Raw genomic sequence first — 19,784 nt, forward strand, 5'->3', positions numbered from 1 at the left:
CTGCCTTAAATAACAGAAATTTATTCTCTCATTGTTCTGGAGTCTGGGAGTCCAAAATCAGGGTATCGGCCGTGTTGATTCCTGCTGAGGTCTCTGAGGAAGAATCTGTTCCATGCCTCTCTCCTAGCTTCTGCTGATGGCTGGCGATCCTTGGCGTCCACTGGCCTGTGGCAGCATCACTCCAGTCTCTGCCTCCATCTTCACATGGCCATCTTCCTTCTATGTGTCTTCTCTTCTTACAAGGACACTAGTCATATTGGATGAGGGCCCACCCTACTCCAGAACAACCTCATGTGAACGTAACAAATGACTCTGCAGAAATGCCATGAGCTGGAATCGACTCAATGGCAACTGGTTTGGTTTAGCTTGGTGTCTAAATTTTCAGTAAGTAGACACATGGTGTAGGCCTTCATTTGTACCCTGGGCCCTGCAAATATTATGGGTGGGTGGTCCCTGGAGTAGCCCTGCTGCTATGTTGCTCCTCTTCTATGGCAGGCAGCCTGTTCTCTTTCTGAAGATTTACAGGGAATGAGTTTTGTATCTCACTAGTCCCTGCTGTGAACTCAGCCTCCTTATGAGATTTTCTTCCTGAAGTCCAGCTTCCTTAGGAGACAGGGCAGGTTGTGGTGGAGACCCTTCTGGTGGAGGATGAAGGGCGTATGCAGCGCTGAGCTGCAGTCAGAAACCCAGCTGGGTGGCTTGCGCTCTCTAGCCCTCCTAGAAGAGATTGAGATGGGGCCCCATGAGGATGGAGGGGACAGGACAGGTACTTGTGAGTTAGTGGGAGGCATGCCTCCATGTCCCACATCTCCGCAACACTCACAGGACCTCAGCAGGAGCCCAGGGATGGGGCATCTTTTTCCTGGTCCCTGGCTCTGCCTGAAAGCTCAGCAGCCCATGGCTGTCCGGGGAGGTGTGTTCTATGTGGTGAGAGCAGCACGGGCAGGTTGTTGGGTTCCTGGAGCAGATGAATGCATGTTAGGGCTGCAGAGAGGGGCCCTCAGGGCAGGATTGAGGGAGACTCTGACCTTCCCGTTGGCTTGGGGTACAAAGACAGAGATGGCAGGCAGAAAGCGTTAGTACCTTGGGCGACCATATGCCCACTGTCTGGCACTTTAGACACAAATGCTGCCCAAATGGCACCATGATCTCCCTTACCTCCTGCACTCCAATCTCCTTACAGCTCCTCATGTGTTCCAGCCTCTCTTCTGCCCTGGCACCTTTGCACAAGCTGCTCCCTCTGCCTGAAACACTCTCAATTCATCAACACATATCAAAGCACAGTCACTATTTTCTCAGGGAAATCCCCTTGTAATAAAGTCTCATAGCACCATTCCCCTCTCCTCCACAGCACGAATGAAATTATATGTTTAAATATATAGCTATCTGATTGATATTTCCTATCCCCCCAAGACTGTGAGTTCCATGAGGACAAAGACCATGTGTGTCTGTTGCACTTCCCATGATCAACTGGTCTGATACTCAAAATGGAGTAGTGATATTAAGTGCTCTACAACGTGTGCGATGGAGGGATAGGTGGGTGGATGTATGGATGGATGGATGGAAAGAGAAATGGGTGGATGGATGGATGGGTGGATATATGGGTGGGTGGGTGGGTGGATAGATGGAGGAATAGATGGATGGATGGATGGACGGATGGACAGACGGACGGTTGGACGGACGGACGGACAGATGGATGGGTGGGTGGATGGATGGATGATGGAATGGATGGATGGAAGGCAAAAGGGAGCAAAGAAGGAAGGAATGCCCATTTTTAGATATGCGTGAACTTAGCCCCGAAGTTAAAAACTTCTGTTAGATGTCTCATATAAGCTGATATGGTTTTACAGGTTGAGAACAATATCCTTTCTCTCTTTGCCCTCTCCTTGAATGATGGAAGAGGAATAGACCCTTTGATAAGGCCAGGACTTGGGCCTTGGCTCAGGGAAACAGCATCAGAACTTGGAACGTCTCATGTGGTTGGCAACCATGAGGGCTGTGATCTGGAGGCCCTGAGCCCTGAGCAGCAGGTGTCTGTGGTCAGGCCCCTCCTTGCCCTAGACACTCAGCACCATGGACAGGACCAGGCACCATTGGGAAGGTGGGATCTGCTCACACTTTTGGCCTCTAGGTCAAGGGTTCTGGTGTGTCTTTCCCCACTGGTTGTCACTGCTGCCCTTGTTCGGGTCACATGAGGCCCCAGCAAGTGACAAATCAAAGAGTGCCCCCTCCCCTAACTGGGGAGCAGGAAGGAAGTACTCCCATCAGTGAGCAAATGTGGCTGGGACCCCAGCCCTGGTTTAGTTACTGAGTGCTGCTTACCACGCAGTGACCCTGTCAGACCTCTGTGTTGAGACCCAGCTTCCTGCAGCCAGGACCCCCTCAGCTCTAATCTCTTTCTATGGTACCCACACACCATCCTGTGCAAACATTCCAGGGCAGCACTGGCACCCTGAGAAGGAATGCTGGAAGCTTGCCCCCCCCGCATCTGCCCTGGTCCATCCACCCGGAAGGTCAGCCCAGGCTGGCCCATGCTCCATCCCCAGCACCAGGCTGGCTGCACAGGCCTGGGCACTCATCCAGAGTAAGCAGCTGCAGAGCCATGCCTCAGCACCCTGTCCTGAAAGAAGCAAACGCTGAAGGAGAGGGAGACCGCCAGGATGAGGGAGCTGCTGACAAAGGAGGCAGCCATGGCTCTGTGGAAGCCATCTCATGAGGGCTTAGGAGTCCTGGGAACAAAGGCCCTGGGAGGAAGTTGAGGCATGACCTTGGGCTTGGGTCCCCCACATGGGTGTGTTCTTGCCCTCGGTGACGCCATCCTGCAGCCCTCGGCCCAAGGACAGGTGGGTGCCTTACTGTCTGGGAGCTACCTCTCAGCAACTGAAGGCCACCCAGAGCCCAAGCATGGCCCGAGCCTACCCTGATGATGCAGGAGCTGGACGGGGTGCGCAAGGCTGGGCACGGGCTCTCAGGGGACTCAGCAGGACTTCCTGGAGCTAGAGAACTAATGCCAGAAAGAAGCACCCCTGCACTGCATTGTTTCTGGGCAGAAAAGCTCTGAAGTGCTCCAGTCAAGTTGCCCCCAGCTCATGGCGACCTCATGCACAACAGAATGAAACACTGCCCGGTCCTTCGCCATCCCCATAATCAGTTGCGGATTAGACCATTGTGATCCACAGGACCATTGGCTGATTTCCAGAAGTAATTGCCAGGCTTTTCTTCCTCGTTTGTCGTAGTCTGGAAGATCCATTGAAACCACCTGTTCGGCATCATAGTAACAAGCAAGCCTCCACTGACAGACTGGTGGTGGCTATGCATGAGGTGCGTTGGCTGGGAATCAAACCCAGTCTCCCCCAAAGAAGGCAAGATTTTACCACTGAATCACCACTGCCTCATGACTCCAATACAAGACACCCCCAATGACCCAACACTGTCACCTCAGTCCCTGCCACCACCAGATTGAACTAGAGATCTGCTTCACCTTCCATCGCCAGGCCCCGAGTTAGTGAAGCAACAGTTCCAGGGAAAAGCTGCAGAAGAAATCGTGTTGTTGTTAGGTTCTGTCGAGTCAATTTCAACTCAGGGTGACCATATGCACAACAGAACGAACACTGCCTGGTCCTGCAGCATCCTCACAATCTTTGTTGTGCTTGAGCCCATCATTGCAGCCACTGTGTCAATCCATCTCTTTGAGGGCCTTCCTCTTTTTCACTAATGCTCTACTTTACCAAGCATGATGTCATTCTCCAGGGACTGGTCCTTCCTGATAATATGTCCAAAGTATGTGAGACATAATCTCGCCATCCTTGCTTCTGGTTGTACTTCTTCCAAGACAAATTTGTTCATTTTTTTTGGCAGTCCATGGTATATTCAATATTCTTCGCCAGCACCACAATTTAAAGGTGTCAATTCTTCTTCAGTCTTCCTTACTCATTGTTCAGCTTTCACATGTGTATGAGGCAATTGAAAACACCATGGGGTGGGTCAGGTGCTCCTTAGTCTTCAAGGTGACATCTTTGCTTCTTAACACTTTAAAGAGGTCTTTTGCAGCAGATTTGCCCAATGCAATGCATCCTTTGATTTCTCTTTTTTTTTTCTTAATGTGTATTGTGCTTTAAGTGAAAGTTTACAAATCAAGTCAGTCTCTCATACAAAGACTTATATACATCTTGCTACATACTCCCGATTGCTCTCCCCCTAATGAGGCAGCCCACTCCCTCTCTCCACTCTTTTTTTTGTGTCCATTTCTCCAGCTTCTAACGCCCTCTACCCTCTCATCTCCCCTTCAGGGAGGAGATGCCAACATAGTCTCAAGTGCCCACCTGATCCAAGAAGCTCACTCCTCACCAGCATCCCTCTCCGACCCATTGTGCAGTCCAATACCTTTCTGAAGAGTTGGCTTTGGGAATGATTCCTGTCCTGGGCCAAAAGAAGGTCTGGGGGCCATGAACACCAGGGTCCTTCTAGTCTCAGTCAGACCATTAAGTCTGGTCTTTTTACAAGAATTTGGGGTCTGCATCCCACTGCTCTCCTGCTCCCTCAGGGGTTCTCTGTTGGGTTCCCTGTCAGGGCAGTCATCAGTTGTAGCTGGGCACCATCTAGCTCTTCTGGTCTCAGGCTGATGTAGTCTCTGGTTTATGTGGCCCTTTCTGTCTCTCGGGCTCATAATTACCTTGTCTCCTTGGTGTTCTTCATTCTCCTTTGATCCATGTGGGTTGAGATCAATTGATGTATCTTACAGGGCCGCTTGCTAGTGTTTAAGACCCCAGACGCCACTTCCAAGGTGGGATGCAGAATGTTTTCTTAATAGATTTTATTATGCCAATGGACTTAGATGTCCCCTGAAACCATGGTCCCCAAACCCCTACCCCTGCTATGCTGGCCTTCGAAGCCTTCAGTTTATTCAGGGAACTTCTTTGCTTTTGGTTTAGTCCAGTTGCGCTGACCTCGCCTGTGTTGTGTGCTGTCTTTCTCATCACCTAAAGTAGTTCTTATCTACTATCTAATTAGTGAATACCCCTCTCCCACCCTCCCTCTCTTCCCCCTCTTGTAACCATCAAGGAATATTTTCTTCTCTGTTTAAACTATTTCTCAAGTTCTTATAATAGTGGTATTATACAATATTTGTCCTTTTGCAACTGACTAATTTCACTCAGCATAATGCCTTTCAGGTTCCTCCATGTTATGAAATGTTTCACAGATTGATCACTATTCTTTATCCATGTGTAGTATTCCATTGTGTGAATATACCATAATTTATTTATCCATTCATCCGTTGATGGGCACCTTGGTTGCTTCCATCTTTTTGCTATTGTAAACAGTGCTGCAATGAACATGAGTGTGCATATATCTGTTCCTGTAAAGGCTCTTATTTCTCTAGGATATACTCCAAGGAGTGGGATTCCTGAATCATATGGTTGTTCTATTTCTAGCTTTTTAAGGAAGCGCCAAATCGATTTCCAAAGTGGCTGTACCATTTTACTTTCCCACCAGCAGAGTAAAAGTGTTCCAATCTCTCCACAGCCTCTCCAACATTTATTGTTTTGTGTTTTTTGGATTAATTCCAGCCGTGTTCGAGTGAGATGAAATCTCATTGTAGTTTTGATTTGCATTTCTCTAATGGCTAACGATCGTGAGCATTTCCTCACATATCTATTAGCTATCTGAATGTCTTCTTTAGTGAAGTGTCTTTTTATATCTTTTGCCCATTTTTTAATTAGGTTATTCATCTTTTTGTAGTTGAGTTTTTGCAGTATCATGTAGATTTTAGAGATCAGGCACTGATCAGAAATGTCATAGCTAAAAACTTTTTCCCAGTCTGTAGGTAGTCTTTTTACTTTTTGGTGAAGTCTTTGGATGAGCATAGGTGTTTGATTTTAAGGAGCTCCCAGTTATCTAGTTTTTCTTTTGCATTGTTAGTAATGTTTTGTATACTGTTTATGCCATGTATTAGGGCTCCTAACATTGTCTCTGTTTTTTCTTCCATGATCTTTATCGTTTTAGACTTTATATTTAGGTCTTTGATCCATTTTGAGCTCATTTTTGTGCATGGAGTGAAATATGGGCCTTGTTTCATTTTTTTGCAGATGGATATCCAGTTATGCCAGCACATTTGTTAAAAAGACTGTCTTTTCCCTGTTTAACTGGTTTAGGGCCTTTGTTAAATATCAACTGCTCATATGCAGATGGATTTATGTCTGGATTCTCAATTCTGTTCCATTGGTCCATGTATCTGTTGTTGTACCAGTACCAGGCAGTTTTGGCTACTGTATCGGTATAATAGGTACTAAAGTCAGGTACAGTAAGGCCTCCCACTTTGTTCTTCTTTTTCAGTAATGCTTAATTATCCGGGACCTCTTTCCCTTCTGTATGAAGTTGGTGATTTGTTTCTGTATCTCATTAAAGAATGACATTGGAATTTGGATCAGAATTGCGTTAAATGTATAGATCACTTTTGGTAGAATAGACATTTTTATAATGTTAAGTCTTCCTGTCCATGAGCAAGGTATGTTTTTCCACTTACGTAGGTCTCTCTTGGTTTCTTGCAGCAGTGTATTGTAGTTTTCTTTGTGTAAGTCTTTTACATCTCTGGTAAGATTTATTCCTAAGTATTTTATCTTCTTGGGGGCTACTGTAAATGGTATTGATCTGGTGATTTCCTCTTTGATGTTCTTTTTGTTGGTGTAGAGGAATCCAACTGATTTTTGTATGTTTATGTTGTATCCCAATACTCTTCTATTAGTTTCAGTAGTTTTCTTGAGGATTCTTTAGGGTTTTCTGTGTGTAAGATCATGTCGTCTGCAAATAGACATAATTTTACTTCTTCCTTACCAACCTGGATGCCCTTTATTTCTTTATTCAGCCTAATTGCTCTGGCTAGGACCTCCAGCACAATGTTGAATAAGACTGGTGATACAGGGCATCCTTGTCTGGTTCCCAATCTCAAGGGAAATGCTTTCAGGCTCTCTCATTTAGGATGACATTTGCTATTGGCATTGTATAAATGTCCTTTATTATGTTGAAGAATTTTCCTTCTATTCCTATTTTGCTGAGAGTTTTTATCATGAATGGGTGTTGAACTTTGTCAAATGCATTTTCTGCATCAATTGATAAAATCATGTGATTCTTATCTTTTGTATTATTTATATGATGGATTACATTTATTGTTTTTCTAATGTTGAACCATCCTTGCATACCTGGTATAAATCCCACTTGGTCATATGCTGTTGAATTCTATTGGCTAGAATTTTGTTGAGGATTTTTGCACCTATGTTCATTAGGGATATAGGTCTGTAATTTTCTTTTTTTGTGGTGTCTTTTTTTACCTGGTTTTGGTATCAGGGACATAGTGGCTTCATAGAATGAGTTTGGGAGTATTCCGTCCTTTTCTATGCTCTGAAATACCTTCAGTAGTAGTGGTGTTAACTCCTCTCTGAGTGTTTGGTAGAACTCTGCAGTGAAGCCTCAGGGTCAGGGCGTTTTTTTGCTGGGAGTTTTTTGATTACCTTTTCAATCTCTTCTTTTGTTATGGGTCTATTTAGTTGTTCTACCTCTGTTTGTGTTAGTTTAGGTAGGTCGTGTGTTTCTAGGAATTCCTCCATTTCTTCCAGGTTTTAAAATTTGTTAGAGTACAATTTTTTGTAGTAATCTGATACGATTCTTTTAATTTCAGTTGGGTCTGTTGTAATATCGTCCATCTCATTTCTTATTTGGGTTATTTGCTTCCTCTCCTGTTTTTCTTTTGTCAGTTTGGCCAATGGTTTATCAATTTTGTTCATTTTTTCAAAGAACGAGCTTTTGGTCTTGTTAATTCTTTCAATTGTTTTTTCTGTTTTCTATTTCATTTAGTTCAGCTCTAATTTTTATTATTTGTTTTCTTCTGGTGTCTGTGGGTTTCTTTTGCTGCTCTCTTTCTATTTGTTGAAGTTGTAGGGATAATTCTTTGATTTTGGCCCTTTCCTCTTTTTGGATGTGTGCATTTACCGATATTAATTGACCTCTGAGCACTGCTTTCACTGTGTCCCAAAGGTCTTGATAGGAAGTGTTTTCATTCTCATTGAATTCTATGAATTTCTTTACTCCATCCTTAATGTCTTCTATAATCCAATCTTTTTTGAGCAGGGTATTGTTCGGTTTCCAAGTGTGTGATTTCTTTTCCCTGCTTTTCCTGTTATTGATTTCCACTTTTATGGCCTTATGGTCAGAGAAGACACTTTGTAATATTTCAGTGTTTTGGATTCTGCTAAGGCTTGCTTTAGGACCTAAAATGTGGTTTATTCTAGAGAATGTTCCATGTGCACTAGAAAAGAAAGTATACTTTGTTGCTGTTGGGTGGAGTGTTCTGTTTAGGTCTATGAGGTCAATTTGGTTGATTGTGGCATTTAGGTCTTCTGTGTCTTTATTGAGCTTCTTTGTGGATGTCCTGTCCTTCACCGAAAGTGGTGTGTTGAAGACTCCTACTGTTATTGTGGAGGTGTCTATCTCACTTTTCAATGCTGATAGAGTTTGTTTTATGTATCTTGCAGCCCTGTCATTGGGTGCATAAATATTTAATATGTTTATATGTTGTTGGTATATTGTCCCTTTAATCATTATATAGTGTCCTTCCTTATCCTTTATGATGGATTTAACTTTAAAGTCTATTTTGTCAGAAATTAGTATTGCCACTCCTGCTTTTTTTGTGATTGTTGTTTGCTTAATATATTTTTTTCCATCCTTTGAGGTTTAGTTTGTTTGTGTCCCTAAGGTGTGTCTCTTGTAGGCAGCATATAGACAGATCGTGTTTTTTAATCCATTCTGCCACTCTCTATCTCTTTATTGGTGCATTTAGTCCATTTACATTCAGCGTAATTATGAATACGTATGAATTTAGTGTTATCATTTTGATATCTTTTTTTGTGTGTTGTTGATGGTTTCTTTTTCCCACTTAATTTTATGTGCTGAGTAGATTATCTTTATATATTGTCCTCTTCTCATATTCGTTGTTGTTGATTTTGTTTCTGCTGAGTCTCTGTTTTTTTTCTTGTATTTTATTTTGATGAGTAGGATAGTTTGTCTCCTTTGGGGTTACCTTATTATTTACCCCTATTTTTCTAAATTTAAACCTAAACTTTTATTTCTTTGGAAACCCTGGTGGTGTAGTGGTTAAGTGCTATAGCTGCTAACCAAAGGGTCAACTGTTCGAATCTGCCAGACGCTCCTTGGAAACTCAATGGGGCAGTTCTACTCTGTCCTGTAGGGTTGCTATGAGTTGGAATTGACTCGATGGCACTGGGTTTGGTTTTTGGCTTTTTCGTTTCTTTGTATCGTCTTGTCTTCCTCTCCATATGGAAGATATATGACTACATTTCTTAGTCCCTCTTTATTGTTTTAATGTTATCTTCTTTTACATAATAACATTGCTGTTTCCCTTTTTTGAGCGTATTTTTATCTTGATTTATTTCTGTGATTTCCCTGTCTGGGTTGACTTCTGACTGCTTTGCCCAGTGTTCTAGTCTTGGAATGATACCTGATATTATTGATTTTCTAACCAAAGAACTCCCTTTAGTATTTCTTGTAGTTTGGGTTTGGTTTTTATGAATTCTCTAAACTTCTGTTTGTCTGGAAATGTCCTAATTTCACCTTCATATTTAAGAGACAGTTTTGCTGGGTATATGATTCTTGGCTGGCAATTTTTTTCCTTCAATTTTTTAAATATGTATCCCATTGCCTTCTTGCCTGCACGGTGTCCGCCAAGTAGTCCGAGCTTATTCTTATTGGCTCTCCTTTGTAGGTGACTTTTCATTTATACCTAGCTGCTCTTAAAATTCTCTCTTTGTCTTTGGTTTTGGCAAGTTTGATTATAATATGTCTTGGTGACTTTCTTTTAAGATCTACCTTATGTGGAGTTCGATAAGCATCTTGGATAGATATCTTCTCATCTTTCACAATATCAGGGAAGTTTTCTGCCAACAAATCTTCAACAATTCTCTCTGTATTTTCTGTTATCCCTCCCTGTTCTGGTACTCCAATCACTCGTAGGTTATTTCTCTTGATAGAGTCCCGCATGATTCTTAAAGTTTCTTCATTTTTTAAAGTTCTTTTATCTGATTTTTCTTCAAATATATTAGTGCCAAGTGATTTATCATCAAGTTCTGAAATTCTGGCTTCCACTTGCTCAATTCTGCTCCTCTGACTTTCTACTGAGTTGTCTATTTTTGTAATTTTATTGTTAATTTTCTGAATTTCTGATTGCTGTCTGTCTTTGGATTTTTCCAGCTCATTAAATTTTTCATTATGTTCCTGAATAATCTTATTAATTTCTTCAATTGCTTTATCTGTGTGTTCCTTGGCTTTTTCTGTGTATTGCCTCGTTTCCCTCCTGCATATTAATCTTTTGTATTCTGCCTCTGGTAATTCCAGGAATGCAGTTTCATCTAGAAGATCCCTGGATTCTTTGTTTTGAGAGCCTGTTGAGGTGATCATGGTCTGTGTCTTTGTGTGACTTAATATTGACTGTTGTCTCCGAGCCATCTATAAGTTATTGTATTAGTTTGTTTTGTTTGCTTACTGTGTCATAGCTTCTTGCTTTGTTTTGTTTTGATATGGCCAAATGGGTTGCTTGAGTGAGCTAGCTTGATTATTTTTGCCTTTGGAGCTCTGACGTCCTGTCCCCAGATGGCTAGAGGTGTTACCAGGTATATCAGCCTAGGAGTCCATTCACTTTTCTTGTATGAATTCAGCTAAGGTGTCCAGGTAGCTGATCATCAAGTGTGTGGTACAGGCTCTGTCCTACAGTCTTAGAGGGGCAGGGGTGATTGGTGTACGTACTGGTATCTGGTTGCAGCAGGGCGTCACACTTTGAAGAAGGCAGGGGGCTGAAAATTGTCCCCCACGTTTCTCTGAAGAAAGTGTGTCCCTGATTCCTAGAGCATACAGGTAGTTGGGTTCTGCAGATGGACCATGGGCACCTAATGTTTTGGGTCGTAAGGACTGGGAGGTACCAGTTATCCTTGGACCCCTGTTGTGGGTGGCTGGGTAACCTGAGTGGAGCTACCAGATCTTAGGCCTCTGATGTGGGTAGGTGAGGACCCTGTTTAATAGGCAAGGCAATGTCAAACATCAAACACCCACGTCTCCACCGCACAGCTGAAATGGTTGGAGTCTACCAACAAGGGCCTATTCTTCTGAAATAGGCCCACACAGGTCCATGCAGAGGGGAAAGGTACTCAAAGTCCACTAGCACAATTAAGTGTTCTGAAAGTGTGTGGTCAACCGTAAAACCAACAAAAGTGCCATCTGGTGTAGCCAAGTGCTTAGCCATTGCACCACCAGAGCTCCTTATGCATATGGTAAAACAGAAAAATATACTGAAAATTTGATTATAAAAAGCAACAATCCCTGCTCCAACCCTCTCTATATTAGTCCCAATTCCAGAAGCAACATCTTTTACAGTTCTTTTTTTTTTTTTTGACAGTTACCATTATATGGAAGTCATAGGTGGAGATTTGCAGAGGAAAAGGATGGAAAGATGCAGGGTGTTTTGATTATCATGAAGCCACTGTATCAGCTCTGACGTTTCTTGTTTCATTTGAGATAGAGGTAAACCTCCTCTGTCTTCCTTAAGGCTCTGTTGTTTGGCGATGTCTGTTGACTGTACCCAAATCTTAGCTGATACAGGATCCAATATTATAACTTCTGTCACAGTGATAAAAAAAAAAAAAGACAAAATGACTTCATCCCACAGCACCGTCCACTGAGTTATAACGTGAGTAATTCCAGTGGGGAAGCACAGGGATGACCCACCAGAAAGCAGAGGTCTGACCTCTCTGAGCCCTCAGCCCCACCTCACTTCCGGTTCTCCTTTCCCTTTGACAGCCTCCCTCCAGCACTTTTCAGCCACCTCCCCATAGCACCAGGCTCAGCATAGGCTCAGCCCTCCTCACAGTGCCTTTTCCTTTGTTTCTTCTAAAAGTCACTTCTGTAGGATTTGAGTTGCCTTTTTCTGGATGTTATTCATTAAAGTGTTAAGTGCCCCATATAGGTTTCCCAGAATGTCATCGGCCTGGAAGAGGTTTTGAGCAATTACTGAGGGCATAGAGGCAACTCTGGGTGCTCAGGAACAGGACAATCTGCAGGAACTCAGCTGGCATAAGATTCAGGGGGTCATGTAGCCAGGCCTTCACTGGGGTGGGATACCTTGTGAGGGAGGATGGTTGCCACTTGTGACTCCGGAGGGCAGATGGGACCTGAGTTCCGTCTCAGTAAAGCAAGTATGATTACAAATGGCTGCTCTGGCCTGGGCCCTGGCTTATTCCTAGGCTTCTGCTTTTGACTCAGTCATTCTATGCCAAGTCCATTGCCTCTAATTCTCTAGGCTTCTAACCCTCCACTTCCACTCTGGAGTGTGTGATTTAGCCCAAACGTTAACATGACCTTGAAAACCGACAGCTCAACCTTATATAAGAATGCCTTTTGATTTTGGCCTGTCCTCCTCCACCATATTCCCCCACCTCTACACTCCAAATACACACACAGCACCCCCACCCACCTACCCAAGACCCTCTGGTCAGTGATGGTTCCTGGCCAGTGCCAGTGTGCTTACCAGACTGTATTAGAAGAAGAGTGCTGACCCAGTGGCCCAGGCCTCTCAGATCCCAGCTTGGGAGTTTTGGACACACCCCAAAATTCTTTCAGAGCCTCAGTCTGTGGGGTGGGATTGCAGAGGGAGCACTATGGTCACTGTAAGCCGCTGGCGTGGCCTTCAGACTCCTCTAGGACATCAGACCCAGCGCAGACAAAGGCCTAGCCCCTGGATCTTCCATGACCTTAGGAAAAACAAACAAAAGCCCAGGCCCAGGAGGGCATGCACACTCAGGTTTGTGCCTGTCCCCTCAGAGAAGCTTCCGGGAGAGGCTGGACTGGATGCTGAGTTCAGCGTCAAAGGGTCCGACCACCCCACTCTGCAACTGCACTGACCTCAGACCTGCTGCCCCCTCTCCCGAGTATGGTTTTCAGAGCTCTTCCCTCAGCCTCTTGTCATCGTCCTTCTCCATGACCCTTTACAGCTGCTTGGCTACGAAAGCTACATCTCCCCTTCCCAGCTCTCTGTACAGGTTGATTCAACCTGGAGCAGATCCAAGGAAAGGCAGGGGACGTCTTTGCATGCAGACCTTTGTGACCATCCAATCTGAGCCGCAGACCAGACGCTGACTGACCACGAAGCAAGTGGTTCAAGCAAAAGGGACCCTCGTAAGTCTGAGCTCTTTGGCAGCTGTTTCCTCTGATATATCCAGCCACCCCCACCCCTTCTCTCTCAGCGCTGAGTTTGGTTTATTTTTCCTGCCAAGCTGCAAAGCTTATTTAGAAAGAATGGCATGGAAATGTTTTATTTAACACTTGGATTCCCTCTCCCAGACGTCTGCCTTTGCCCTTTTCCATTATGTAAGAAAGGACTCCCGAGACCATGGCAAAGGGAAGGGTGGCAGGGATGGCCCTCCAGGTGGCTGCTCTATTGAGCAGTGTGTGATGAGAAACCCACACCTCCCCCATCAAGCATGGAGGTCAAAGAGCTTGGGTAAGCCATGCTCCCCTCTCAGGGCTCCATTCCTCTGAAATGGAGACAAGGCTTTTCAAGTTTTGAAGAGAACCCAACCCTACACTTCCCCCAAGGGCGGTAGCATATCCTGACTTGTGGGTCTGCCTGCCAGTGGTTGCCTTCCATTGTTAATCCTGGGCTCAGGTAGAGAAGACCAGAACCCGGCCTGTGCTTTCAGAGACCCCTGTTGTTTTGGAGACAGAACTCCGACACTGGAGGACGGTGTGGAGTGTTCGCCCCCACCTCTTTCTAGACAAAGACATGACTCAAACTAATGAACAAGATGTGCTGAGTAACCTTGGATACTTTGGCTCAGTCCAACTGGTACTCATCGAGAACTAACTGCATGTACCAGATGCTTTGTGATGAGTTAGTGGTAAGTCGTGAGACTTGGAGAATCCAAATCTTGAAGGACATCACGGCCATGCTAAGGAGCTTTATTGTATCCTCAAGGCAAGGGGGAGTCAGGAAGAGCTTTAGACAGAGGGATGACATGACCAGATTTATGTTTTAGAAAGCTTGTCTAGACTGCAGTGCATAAAATCAGCCTGTTAAAATGACTCCCAGAGGGCAGAAGGCGGAGGGCACAGAAAGGTGCCAACTGGCTCCCATCCAAGCTGTGGAGGGTCAGCAGCCATGACCACAAGGCAAAGGGTGAACACAGAGGGGACCAGCATGAAGAACCATGTGAGAGGCAGAGTGTCAGCCTCAGAAGAGGTGACTTGAGGACAAAGAGTGAGAAAGGGCCTGGAACAGACTTTAATAGGCGACCAAAGGTGTTCCTGCATTTGAATCTCAGCTACGACCCTTGGGAAAACAGCTTAACCCATCAATGCCTGAATTTCTTAATCTATAAAATAAGGATAATGATGTTAGGTTTGTTGTGAAAATTAAATACAGTAACTCATACAAAGGGGTAGCCCAGTGTCTTAGTCAGAAATACCACAAGTGGATGGCTTAAAAAAAGAGAAATTTATTCTCTCACAGTCTAGTAGGCTACAAATCCAATTCGAGGGCATCAGCTCCAGGGGAAGGCTTTCTCTCTGTTGACTCTGAAGGAAGGTCCTTGTCATCAATTTTCCCCTCGTTGAGGAGCTTCTCAGGCACATGGACCCCGGGTCCAAAGATACACTCTTATCCCAGTGCTGCTTTCTCGGTGGTATGAGGGCCCCCACCCCCACTTCCCTTTCCTTTTATCTCTTGTAAGATTAAAAGTGGTGCAGGCCACACCCCAGGAAAACTCCCTTTACATTGGATCAGGGATGTGACCTGAGCAAGGGTGTTACATCACACCCTAATCCTCTTCAGCATAATCCAATCTTGCCTCATTAACCACAGGCAGAGATCAGGATTTACAACATATAGGAAAATTATATCAATCACACAATGCAGGACAATCACGCAATACTGGGAATCATGGCCTAACCAAGTAAAATAGTAGACACATATTTTGGGGGGACACAATTCAATCCATGACACTCCACCTTTGGCCCCCAAAAACTCATGTCCTTGCCACAGGTAAAACATATTCACCCCATCATATCATAGCAAAAGCCTTAAATCAACTCCAAGTCCAAAATCCAAAAAATTCCTCTTCATCTGTGAAATCTAGAACACAAGTTTTCTGCTTCCAAAGGCACAATGGTGCAATAGGCAGGCACAAGCTTGACATTTCCATTACAAATGGGAGAAATTGAAGAGGAAGAAGGCATAACAGGCACCAAGCAAGTCAGCAGAATGTATTACATTAGCCCTCAAGGCTTGAAAATAATCCTCTGTTCTCTCAGACCATTCACACAATAGCCCTGCCCTTCAGACTCTAGGTGTTGGTCACACTTTCCGAATTCTGATTGGAGGCCCCTTGGCCCTGGGCTTCAGCTCCACCTCCAGGCCCACTGGGACAGCAACTCTGCTCTCTCGGCTTAAAGTGCACCATTCTCCTAGTCCATCTGAATTGCAACTCTACCCTTAGAAACATCAGAGGCCATGGATCCACCATTCGAAACCCCAGAGGTCCTGGCCATACCTTTCGAGGCTGAAGAAGCTTGGCTTCTGGTGTTCCTTGTCTCTTCAGCTTCTGCTTGCTGGTTCCTTGGCCTCTTGGCACTTGGGCCTCACACCCATATCTGCCCTGCTGAGGCAAGTGTTCCAAAGCTCTGTAGCTCCACCGATGAGTGCCTGGAGGCACCCCACTCTTCCAGGAAGCCTCCTGCGCACAGGTACTCAGCTCTCTTGCTCCGTGGATCGGCTGCAGCGACATCTTGTACTGGTTTCTTGGTTCTGCTGCTACTGGTTCTCTTCTGCTGCTGGTTCTCTGTTGCTGCCAGTCCTCTATCCATTCACAGTTTCAAAACTGCCTCCCCATTCCAGATATCTGTTAGAGCAGCACCCCGCTCTCAGTGCCAAATTTTGTCTTAGACATCTAGTGCTTCTATAACAGAAATACTACCAGTGGATGGCTTTAACAAAGACAAATTTTTTCTCTCTCAGTCTAGTAGGCCACAAGTCCAAACCCAGGGCATCAGCTCCAGGGGAAGGCTTTCTCTCTCTGTCAGCTCTGGAGGAAGGACCTTGTTGTCAATCTTCCCTTGGTTGAGGAGCTTCTCAGGAACAGGGACCGTGGGTCCAAAGGAAATACTCTGCTCCCAGTGCTGCTTTCTCGGTGATATGAGGGCCCCCCTCTCTGCTCACTCCCCTTCTTTTTATCTCTTGTAAGATTAAAAGTGGTGCAGGCCATACCCTAGGAAAACTCCCTTAACATTGGATCAGGGATGTGACCTGAGCAAGGGTGTTACATCACACCCTAATCCTCTTCAACATAATCCAATCTTGCCTCATGAACCACAAGCAGAGATTAGGATTTACAACATTTAGGAAAATTATATCAATCACACAATGGAGGACAATCACACAACACTGGGAATCATGGCCTAACCAAGTAGACACATATTTTGGGGGGACACAATTCAATCCATTACACCCAGTATACTTGGTAAGTACTCAGTAATGACCAGCTGCTTAGCAACTTTTGACTTTCTTCTGACCTTGGCTTTCCCATCACAGTACCAACTGTCTTCTCCCCCTTCAAACATCTCCTGTTGTGCTTTACAGGGATCTCCTTGGACCACCACCCATTGACTCCTATGTAGGTTCCACCTTGTGCTTCCTAAACCTTGGCAACCAGGGCTGCCCATTCCAGAATATTCCACCATCGCGGGTAGCTGGCACTTAACTTTCTTTGAACTTCATGGAGTGGGATTCATCAAGAGTTTTAGAGGAGGAGCTTTAAAGTGCCCTCTGAAGAATGGGAGCAAGACTTATGGACATCTCTCTAAAAAGTGAGTCAACAGACATTTCTGAGTGTCAGGGAGGCAAGCCTCCCAAGGATAGAAAGCATTTCTTCTCAGACTCTCACCTGGGCCTGGGGAGGCCCTTGTCCCACCCACGAGCAGGGGCTGCCCAAAACCAAGGAGTAATGTCTCTCCCTCATTAATGTTTCCTTTAGTGCATCTCCAAGGGCTTAGCGGGGTGGCTATTTTGCAATGCTTTCTGTTCCGGCTCAGTCCGCCACAGGAATGCTCCACGCTGAAAAGCCTCTGTGTTTGCCCAGAGCCTTGCCCTGGCCTCCCTTACCTCCTGCCCTGGAAGGTGGCTTCCCGAAAGTTCACTCCTGCCTGACCCTGATCTGTTTCCTTCATGCCATGGGGGACCTCATTGCTCAGGTCTCCACAGTTACCAAAACTTATTGTGAAACCTGGTGGCAGCGGCACCCCAGGCACGGCTGAAGGGGGTTGTTCCAGGAGGGAAGAGAGACCTGGAGGCCCCACCTCTGGCTGAGTCAGGCCTTGAGAAGTTAATCTTTTTTCGTATTTCTGCTCCCGCTTCCTGGAGGGAGGAAGGTGGAAGAAGGAGCCCCTGGGTGGCCATGAACCCTGCCATCACCAGCTATGAGCGCCCTGACCCTCTGGTGAGTGCTGGTGGAGAGAGAGGGGAGGTAGGAGGGAGCCAGCCTGGGGAGGGCCTGGAGGGGGGTGGGGCGGCTGTTGCCCCCACACCTCAGAGCACAGCTCCCCCAGGGCCTGTTACCTTGGGCCACCATCTCCAGGGACAACAGCTCTGTGAATGCATGACAAATGATGGGAGAGTTCAGATTGATTTCCCAGCAGTACAGCTGACAGACCCTGTTCCCTTTGCTCACAGGTTTGTCTCTCTTGAATGCAATTGTTTGTTGACCTGGTTCCTCAGTCTTAAGGTTTCTCTTGTCAGAACCGTTTCTGAGGTGAAGCAAAGGGAAAGGGAAGCAGGGGGAACCAATACTGACTGATCAACCAATGTGCCCCGGGCGCCTCACGTACTGTATTTTCTTCCTTAAGATTCAGTGAAGCTGGCTGTTTCCCTTTTACAGTTGAGGAGCCTGAGGCCCAGAGAAGTAAAGTCATGGTAACTCACCAGCCTCTCTAGCTAGTTCTTGAACTCTGGCCCACCACTCTCGCCAGCTTATTTAGGCCACCTAAAAATAATAGGGTGGACCAGTGGAGCCCTTGTGTCCTTGTCACCGCCCACTGCAGGGGGAATAGGCTTCCCCCACCTGGCCAGGGCCACAACCCCATGAGGCCCAGCCACGGTGTCTGTGGGACAGAACTGCTCCCTGGAGCCCGCTGCCAGAGTCTGCCTGCAGCAGCTGGCCTTTCTGCACAGAGGCCTTGGGTCACCTTGAGACAGAGCCCCCACAGTGCTGTGTTCTTTACCTGGCCTCCTACCTTACAGTGTTGTATTGAAAAATCGATCCCTTTGTTGGCCTCCTGCCCCTTCCTCCCCCACCCCAGCTTTCTATTTGAACCCTGCTTTTGCTTGGAGGTTCTATGTAAACCCCATCGCGCCTTGTGTGGTATGATTAAGAATGTTGCTGACGTAACTTGTATGAACTCTCTGCTTGTAAACCCCTTTAAAAGTAACTTGCCTGCCTGCCCTTGGGGGGCTGTTTTGGCAGCAACAGCCCCGAATGACTCCATTTCCTTGCACAATGAAATAAAGTTGCCTTTCCTGTTCTCCCACCTCAGTCTCTTGTTTATTGACCAATATGAACCATGCTGAGTAAGAATCTGGGGTTTCCACCTGGTAACAGCCTTTTCTGGGAAATCACGGGAGATGCCCCGAGAGAAGGACTTTGCTTTCCTCAGAATTCTCTTATCTTTCTGCCGCCACCTCTCAGAAGCCAAAAGAAAAGCTTGGGAAATACGTTAAAGACTCAATTTTCTGGAGGCTGTTGTGTTTTCCACAAGTTTGGTGTACCTGAGGCAAATTGTGGAGTGGGGGGCCTGGGGCACCTCCTCACCCCCCTTGATGGCCTTTCTCCTGTGCTCCTTCCCTGTTTTCCTCAAAGTTTCCACTTCAGCACCGGATCAAAGAGTCCTTTCTGAGGTGATCTTTGTTTCTACCTGCCCATTGCTCTCTGCTAGAACCTTCAAGGGAGATAAACTTGGGGAGGACAGCTCCCCAACCCTGAAAGCCGATGGCCTCACTGGGTGAAAGGGGGTGTTTAGATATTTCTGATACAAGCAGGGAAGTATTAAGTTACAGGTCAGGAATTGTGGTGAGAGTACAAGAGAAAAACGACTTCAGGTGCGGGTCAGGAAGGCTCCCTGAGGAGGAGGCAGCCGAGCTCTCTGAAGGAGGAGTGGGCAGAAGGAGCAGTGGTGAGGAGCCAGCGTGAGCACAGACACAGGCAGGAGAAGAGAAGCCACATTGGGGGTCCCTTGGCTGGAGCCCAGTGAGTGGGAGTGTTAGGAAATGAGCCTAGAAGGAACGGATGGCTGCCGTGGAACATGTATCAGAGGAGGCAAGGGTCTACCTCCCTCAGGGATCCACTGCCTTCCCACTCCTCCTCTCCCTGCACCAGTTATCTCCGGGAGCTGGAGGGCTGTTCCCTGTGTGACCTTGGACAAACCATGGAACCTCACTGCGTCTCCGTCTTCTCATCTGTAAAACAGGGGCAATAAGATAGTGGTGAGAATCAAATGAGAGAACGCATTGGAAGTTCTTTGTAAAACCTGTAAAGCTTCATCATAATGCCTCTCAGTCCCGTCTCATGGTGGAATTACAACCCATGCACTGAGTGGATTGACCCACCTCCAACCAGGAGAAAAATATGTCTTCTAGTACTAGTACTTAGTGCTCCTTGGCTTCATTCAGAAAAATTCGTTTGCCC

General features: G+C 45.9%; 1 protein-coding gene across 1 annotated transcript in view; it reads left to right on the forward strand.

Annotated features, from left to right (window-relative positions):
- Positions 1 to 17,501: 17,501 nt before the first annotated feature.
- LOC100669794 (solute carrier family 23 member 1-like) overlaps positions 17,502 to 19,784 on the forward strand; it is a 57,332-nt gene continuing 55,049 nt past the window's right edge. Inside the window, exon 1 of the mRNA XM_023539154.1 lies at positions 17,502 to 17,543. Within this exon, the coding sequence (XP_023394922.1) occupies positions 17,502 to 17,543 (42 nt within the window). The remainder of the gene's footprint in view (positions 17,544 to 19,784) is intronic.

Source organism: Loxodonta africana, chromosome 8 (assembly GCF_030014295.1).
Source record: "Loxodonta africana isolate mLoxAfr1 chromosome 8, mLoxAfr1.hap2, whole genome shotgun sequence".
NCBI classification, from domain to species: domain Eukaryota; kingdom Metazoa; phylum Chordata; class Mammalia; order Proboscidea; family Elephantidae; genus Loxodonta; species Loxodonta africana.